This window comes from Cajanus cajan, chromosome 8 (genome assembly GCF_000230855.2).
Source record: "Cajanus cajan strain Asha chromosome 8, NIPB_CcT2T_4, whole genome shotgun sequence".
NCBI classification, from domain to species: Eukaryota; Viridiplantae; Streptophyta; class Magnoliopsida; order Fabales; family Fabaceae; genus Cajanus; species Cajanus cajan.
Window position 1 is genome coordinate 3956633 of NC_138524.1, and position 8472 is coordinate 3965104.

Genomic DNA, 8472 nt, shown 5'->3' on the forward strand with positions numbered 1-8472 from the left:
TAAAACGAAGGAAAGCAAATTTCTCCTAGATGAAAAAATAAAATAATATAAAGAATCAGTCGCAACCCCCTACATGTTAGGATATATGAGGATTTATTTTTCTATTGTATGAAGAAAAAAAAATCTAAGTCACCAAATACCCTTAATTAAGTCTTCTAATTTTTCTTTTGATTTTAGACGTCACTAGTAGTTAAATCGCAGCCACCCTGGACAAGCGCCAGAATTTGGATCGGGTAATTTCGGTGTCAAAGAAATCATCTTCCCCTTCTGAAGTACATTGATGCAAAGTATTAGCCATCTACAAATTTAATATAATCCCAAGCTCAACAATAAGAGTTAATTAACGCTTAAACAATATCAAAAGATTAAATCTTTCCACCCTTCAAGATACCTCTAACGTAACAAGAATATTAATCACTATTATTAACGATAAATATTCCAGAGAAAAACTAAAAAAAATAAATCTACAAATTTAATATTTAGTATTAAATATATACTTATTTTATCAATGGTAACCAACCAATATCCATCGGAAAATTAGACTATATATTATAACATCTTTTCCAATTAAGTTTTTTAATCTATAATAATAGAATTACTAGAATCAAAGAAATTTCGTAACTAGATTTTCACTCGAACCAACGAATTTGGTAGCTGGATTTGCCACTAATATCTCAAGTATTCACGCTACATGCAATTTTCATTAACTTGACAGTTGCTACCCAAGAGAGAGACATTAACATGAACGTAAAAAAGATACTACATGGGTCCAATAGTTGAGGACAAACAAGCTCAACTTTCCAAACGGCCATGTTCAGAAGCTGAATCCGACCAACTTTGCACCATTTCAGTCCCACCTCCGATAGAGCAAAACACCCCTTTGACTCGACATTAATTCTTATTACTTCAAAATGGCAAAAATCTTTTGACCCAACAAGCACAATCTTAAAAGTACTTGGCAGTGACCTTTTGACTTTGGATTATAATGTATATGCTATACATATCTCCAGGCGCTGACTAAAGCTCAACGATGCCAGATATCACAAACTAGTATCAGGAATTTCGAAATTTGGCAGAGACAAACAGCGACATAACTAGAAATGGAAACAAAAACGACATGACACATTTAATTAATATTCCCTGACCTTAAAAACAAAGTTAAGCTTTCCTAGGGTACAAGCTATAAAGGCCTACATACATACAAATTAAACACAAGGATCAGAATACCAACAGTAATATAATATGCATAGACTGAACTGAACCATCCCCAAAAGGGACTTGAGAGTTGAGCCTCCATCCACAAGAAAGGTGGACCCCACCACACAACCTGGATCGTAGGATCAAGTGGCCAGGCTCCACCCAACCTAGTTGTGGATCCATTTGGCATACATACACCAACGTTCATAAACAAGTTTACAATGTCACAAGCACTACATTACCTAAATGGCTTAACAGAAATAAAACATGCTATAACTAATATAAAGAAACGAAACCATCATCGAGGAATGAGGATTAGAAGCTATGTCACCAACACACACACCCCTTGCATTTCAAACATGTTTACGCCTTAAAAGTTTCCCCACAGTCCTTTGGTTTCCCTTGATTACACCATCTCGCGGTGGACTAAAGCACACTGGCAGAACATCCTCACACTCGCAGGGAAAGTTCATGGTTTCGAAGTGTTGCTCCAATTTCTCTTTTCCCTATATTATCAAATGATAAACATTAACATACAATTATTCAACAAAGCGCAACTTTAAAGTTTATACACGAACATGGTACAAAATATATATCTAATTCTATACTAGTAATAAATATCCTTCTTAATATCCATAAGAGACTGATTATGAGACATGCCCTGTCAATTATGAAAAGTATAATGACGTTATAAATTAATCCACTTGACACTCAAAATAACTTTTCTTTATGATCTCTCAAAGTTAAAACTTAAGAATTTGTTATCTAGGTCTCTACGCAAAAGATACTCCAATTTCGCCATATCGGGACTAGTTTAAAAAAGTTCTTTACAACCAGCCATTAAAATGCAAGGTTGTATCTAATATAATAAAATTTATTAAACTAAACAATATAAATAGTGATGGTTTGATAAAAAAGAATAATGATTAAGACTATTCTATGTCTATATGTGACCATACCTGTAAACGTGCAGAAACCACTTCACGTATCTTGTGGGACTGGAACAAGTCCCATTTCATATTGGAGGCTGTCAAAAGAAACTTCCAAGCTGCCTGGGGTTTGGTGAAGTTCACAAACGCGTAACCCTTGTTCAACCCACTTCTGCAAAAAATCATAATCACCACTGTAAACACCAATACACACACAAAAAAAAAAACAACTAAATACAAAGAATGTGACGTACTTGAAATCAATAGGCAAGTAAACAAAATCAAACGCCAAAGCACTTGGTTCTTCCCCTTTCTCCTTGCTAGCCTCTTTGTCTCGTAAATTCACTTGCAAACAATGATTGTCAAGGAAGTCCACCAGCATATTTCGTCTGTGTCAGACACAGAGACCCAGAAAAAAAAAAGATTTTTAAATAAACTATGAGCAAGACTTTACAAATTCCCAAGCAGTTAAACAGTCACAAGCTTCAAAGGAATAAGGGCATCAGAAAGAAATAAGGAACAAAAACAATAAATATTATTCTTTCCGTAATTTATAATTATCAAGTGAACAAGATTACAATTTGGTAAATAAAAAAAAATCCCTCTAAAAAAAACTAAATTCTTTTAAGTTATTTAAAAAGCTATTTCATTTATACTTCATGTATTTTCTTCTGTGAATTAAGAAAAATTCATCCGTTATCTTTTAAATGTTATTAATATATAGAATATAATATAGAACATCTACCGAACTAATTTTTGGTCGAGAAAACATGCCATCTTCAATGAAATTATCTCCTCACTGGGATCCCAGTTTAATTTTCATACTTGAACCGAAAACATGCCCTAGTCCAGTGATGATAACATACTTTAACACCGTTTCAACATAAAAAAGACACTAAAGGAGAATGTGAAGGGGCGTTTGGTGTTAAGACAAAAGATTACATACGTGTATTTGCTGGGAATGTTTCTGATCATGACAGTGGTGTCGCCTCCATCAACCTTAACAGGCAACAAAGGGTAACAACATTTCTTTCTAGGAAAAGCCCTGAAGCACTGTTTATCATATGATCGGTTCCTCAAACACTCACTCTTCCTGCTTTGACCATTCCCCTCTCCCTTCTCTCTCCGCGCATAACCCTTCAGCCTCAAACCTTCAGAACGCGTGGTGTCACACCTTATGAAGGCCTTAAACACTTTCGATTTCGGGGCTTCCTCTTTACCATTCTGCTGCACTGCATGAGCCTCCGCGGGTGGTAACAGATGGTGGGTGGTGGAAGGTGGTGGAAGTGGAAGCGTTGTGGTGGGGTAGAAGAGAGGGTGAAGCTCTCGTGAGAAGAACAAGTAGTAGAAGTGGAGAGGGGTGAGGTTGGGGTGAAGCTTGTGGTGTTGATGGGTTGGGAAAAACTCTTGAGCTTTTGGGTTTAGAGAAGGCATGGTTGGAGAAGAGTGGGATAGTGTAAGAGAGAAGAGAAATAATAGAAATGGAAGTGTGTGAGGAGAATGAATGAAGATGATGCTCAAAACTGAAGGATCGGTGATGATTATATGGGTTTCCCGATGAGAAAGAAAAAATAGCAAAGTGACTGTTTACGAGTGAGTGTGCTAGATAGACTTGGATGGACGTTCAATCACATTATTGCTCCTCTTTTTATTCACCAATTATAATTACCTTTAAATATATTTTTTATTTATTATAATTTATACATATTATAAAAGAGATATATTTTTTTTAGTAATTATTTTTTTAGTCATTACTTTTTATAAGTAAGGGATTATATTTTTTAAATATAAAAAAATCTTATATTTTTTTTAATCTGTACATCTATACATAATATAAAATAGATATATTTTGGTAATTATTCCTTTGATATTTATTTTTTAGTGAATGATTATACTCTTTGAATATAAAAAATATATATTTTTATATTTTTTTCAAATAACTATCCATATTTGTCTATGTGTAATTATTAGATGCACTAAGTGTTTCGTCCCCTCTAGTTTATTATAATATGAATAAATTTTATTTAGTTTAAATATGTTTCAAATGGATGTAAAGTATACGAATTTTTATTTTTTATCTTTGAAAAAATATTTTTTTTTCCTATAACTTATAAAGATTAATTTTAGTCATTGTATAAATATTTTTATCTTTGTAAAATAGTAAATTTTGATTTTAGTTTTTATAAAATATATTTTTATTTAATCTTTTAAAATATAAAATTATTATTTTAATTTTTAATAAATAAATAATATTTATTTTAAATATTTAAAAAAATTACAAAATATTATTGGAAATTATAAATAATACTTAAAATGATCAATTAAATAATTAATTAATTAAAATAATTATATAATAATAAAAACTAAAAATAATAATTATAAATTTTATAAAGATGAAAAACAAAAAAAAATTACAAAAAATAACATCAAAACTTGTTAATTTTACAAGAATTAACAATATATTTAAACTATTTTATTCTAATCTTATAATTTAAAAACATGTATTTTAAATTTCATGTTCAAATATTTTAATAAATTTATGAAATAAAAATTATATGTTATTAAATTGATGGTAAAAAAATTATTTACTAGTATTTTTATTAATAAAAAATATCATGTTAAATTGAGATAATATTAAAGTTGCATTATATTATGCTATTAGTGATTGTGAAAGGTTAAAATAACATTTTTGAAATTAAAATAAAATAAAAATGTCAATTTTAGATTTGAGAGATAAAACTAATTTAACATAAATTGAAATATTATAAATATACTTAAGCATTTTTAATGTATGAAATTATCTATTAACTTTGAATAATTGATTAGGAAAAAAAATAGTCGCATTCTCTTCGATATTTTTTTATTAGTTAAAATATATTAAGAATTATAAATTTTCGTCTGATTTAACATTAAATTAAAAAATATTATTAAATAAAAAATAAAATTTAAGAAAAATTATGAAATTTAATAAAATTAAACAACAATAAATTATTAAAAAAATATAACTGCCATTTCTTATTAGAGGAATTTCTAGTGTGAATTCTAACTTTGTGTTCTTACAATTTTAATTGTATTTAAAAATCTCTAATATATACTGAATTTTTATTTTTATTTTTTTAGTTACTAACAACTTGTTCGTAAAATTTTATTTAAATATATGTATTACTTTTAGAATAATATATTTATTGAATTTTGACCAACTTAATTTGTTCCTGAGTTAGTGTGATGATAAAAAGAACTTTAAAAAATAATTTGGTCATGCGTTTAATTTTAAAGAACAAATTTAATGACAAGAACCCTCAATAATTAAAATTGAGACAGTAAAACATTTAAAAGGCAAAATTCCTATAAACAAAAACAATAGAGTGATACAAATAAATCTAAGAGATGAAATCAAAGGTTTCTTATTGTTAATAATCAATGTGTTTTTTTTTATGTATACTTATATTTATACTCAATTAAATATTTTTAAGCAATTTCATAAATTAAATAATAAATAACCTATATTTTGATTATTTTCTATAATAAATGAGTTTGAACAAAGTATATGTTTTTCATTCTTCATAAGCACATATCTGAATACATGATTTATTTAATATTTTTTACTTTGCAATGTGATGCTCGTGGACATAATTCAAGAGTAAATGTTTATAAAAATTAAATAAGCTTTTAGTCCGGAATGTTGGTCGATGTTTATTTTTTATCAAAATAAATTTATTTAGTTTTATTTTCTAAATATTTTTTTGTAAACAAAAAACCTTGACACCATAATTAAACATGTTAGCGAAAATAGTTCACAACTAAAAATAAATAAAATGACAAAAAATTAAAATTAAAACTAATAAAAAAATTATTTAGAGAATAAAAATGAAAATCAAACATAGTTTAAAGGTTACAAACATATTTAACCTATATTTTTATAATATAAAATATTTAATTTTTTTTATTTATGAAAATTAACACAACGGACTCACATTAGAATATACCATTGATCAATTATTAAAATATAATAAAAATGCTTATAACACTATTTTACTCCCACTAAATAATTAAGGTGTAGTTAATGAGGAAGAGAGCTTGGCAAATGTATGAGAATTTTATAAAACGTTTATTGACAGTAAAATTTATATCATAAATACATCTTAGTTAAATCTCAAATCTCAAGGGTGTGATTCAGCCGTAGGGGTTGATCCACGCTTGAGCAAGGTTAGGGATTCGAATTCTGCCTTGTGTATGCAGCCGCGTTAAATCTTAGGGCTAGCTATCCCACCTTTTGAGGTGTCTCCAATGTAGCGAGGAGATTAATCACTGCTATCGACAATGGATACTTTAGAGAAGAACAAAAAAAAAATACATCTTACTTAGAGTTTTTTCTCTAGTTTTAATTATTTCAAATTAATGTTAACAAAACCAATTATGTTTTATGGAGTTAAGAAATGAAAATATAAAGTTTATTAAAGGGAAATATTTACGTTGTTAAAAACATTATAATCATTAAATGCTTACTCAAAAGCAAAATAAAATATTTAATAAATTATATTTAATATTTCTTATCATGTAATCATGAATGTGTATTAAAAATAATCGATTAAATAAGAAAATAATTGTTAACTAATCAAAGGATGGAACACCTAAAATTAAAATGAGAAAATATAAGAGATAAATAATTGATATTATAATAATTTAGTGAAATAAAAATAAAAGATAAATAGAGGATAGTACTAGTTAAGAAATAATGATACATAAATACATTTTATAATTTTTTATCTATCAAAATATAATTAAAAAACTAATATTTAAATATTATATATATTATAAACTTTTTCTTTCACAATTAAATTAGATCTCTATTTAGGGAAATTCTTTAAATTATTTAAAAAAAAATTGAAATTTTTTGACTCCTAAAATCTCTCAATATCACACCTCAAAACATCAAAATATATAATTATTTTTGACTGATAATGATTAACAAAAACTTACGATGTTATCCAAACACATTTTTTACATTAATCCTAATATTTTTCCTTCATAATTCATTCTAATTCGATTCATTAGTTATTTTTTTTAATATAAAAACTATTTATATTAATAATTTATTATTGTTATAAAAATTGATCAATTATATTTAATAACAATCAATTAGTTATACATACTGTGTTTTATATTTTTAAAACAATATAAAATAATTTTTATAAATAATAAAAGTTATAATATGAAAATTAAGTGATATATATATATATATATAGTTAGTTAGTTAGTTAAGAGCAAAACCGTCTTAAAAAAAATAATAATTAGAGATGGTTACAATTTGCAAAATAAATAAGTAATTATATAGAATAGACAATATTTTTAATATACATTTTTTTTTGTTTTATCGTTAAAATATATATTGACGGAAATTTATACACTCTTTTCTTTTATTTTAATTTTCTTTTCCGTCAATATATATTTTATAATTTATTTTAAAAACCTAATTTAAAAAAAATTCTAAACACACTAATAACTACTAATAAAAAGGATTGGTTGTTTTAATGTTGACAATTTTTTTAACTCTTTTACTCTTTACCTAATATTTATAATCATTTCATTATTAAATAATGAATTGTATATGCTGATTATATTATTTATTTTTATTTATTTGTACTTTTTAAAACAATAACAAGGCACAAAGTACAATATCAAATTTAGGATAAGAATTATGGGACAGTTGTCTCTGCTAGCATTTTACAATCTTACAAAATATGCATATAATGTAAATATTAATCCTCGTATATAACATAAAGTTTTGTCCTTCACTTAGTCTCTGTTTGTTTTTAGGTGATTTATTGTTCACGATGAATGAAAGGTGAAGAAATTTTACGTTTGTTTTCGCTGATTTGTACCGGAAAAAAAAAGCGAAGAAAAGCGGGAGAATCCGCATGGCCGTTCCTTGCAAAGTTATGAAGAAAAAAGATGAAAGTCACGTAAGAAATGAAAAAACCTGATAATACTCCAGCAGCATAATCGATTATGCATGGCACATAATCGATTATGGGCTGCCATAATCGATTATACTGAGGCATAATCGATTATGTCAGCCCATAATCAATTATGTGTCATACATAATCGATTATGGTGGCATATTTTTGCTTCCAGTCATGTAACGTAGTTAGTAGCCCAGAACGAGCCGTTCTAAAATTGGAACGAGTCGTTCCAAGCTACTAAAATAAGGGTAATTTAGTAGCCTAGAACGGGTCGTTCCCAAACTGAAACGGGTCGTTCCAAACTACTAAATTGGCTTAAAAACCCTAGTTGAAAACGAGTCATTCCAAATTGGCTGTTATGTGTAAAAATGCAAAAATATGTT

The 8472-nt window shown here is 27.2% G+C and overlaps 1 protein-coding gene across 1 annotated transcript; it reads right to left on the bottom strand.

Moving 5' to 3' along the window:
* Positions 1 to 667: 667 nt before the first annotated feature.
* LOC109818393 (protein MEI2-like 1) lies at positions 668 to 3804 on the bottom strand. Its single transcript, XM_029268834.2, has 4 exons — positions 3073 to 3804; positions 2381 to 2515; positions 2157 to 2298; positions 668 to 1703 (listed from the first exon to the last, which is right to left on the bottom strand). Exons 1-4 carry the CDS (start codon positions 3558 to 3560, stop codon positions 1551 to 1553), a joined length of 918 nt encoding a protein of 305 aa, XP_029124667.2. The 5' UTR covers positions 3561 to 3804; the 3' UTR covers positions 668 to 1550.
* Positions 3805 to 8472: the final 4668 nt, after the last annotated feature.

What these genes read in the sequence shown, in the direction of transcription:
- LOC109818393 (XM_029268834.2), bottom strand. Translation starts at nt 3,560, where the DNA reads ATGCCTTCTCTAAACCCAAAAGCTCAAGAGTTTTTCCCAACCCATCAA. An exon ending in AACATTCCCAGCAAATACAC is followed by an intron (nt 2,516 to 3,072) that starts GTATGTAATCTT and finishes TGTCTGACACAG; the next exon opens with ACGAAATATGCTGGTGGACT. An exon ending in TACTTGCCTATTGATTTCAA is followed by an intron (nt 2,299 to 2,380) that starts GTACGTCACATT and finishes GATTTTTTGCAG; the next exon opens with AAGTGGGTTGAACAAGGGTT.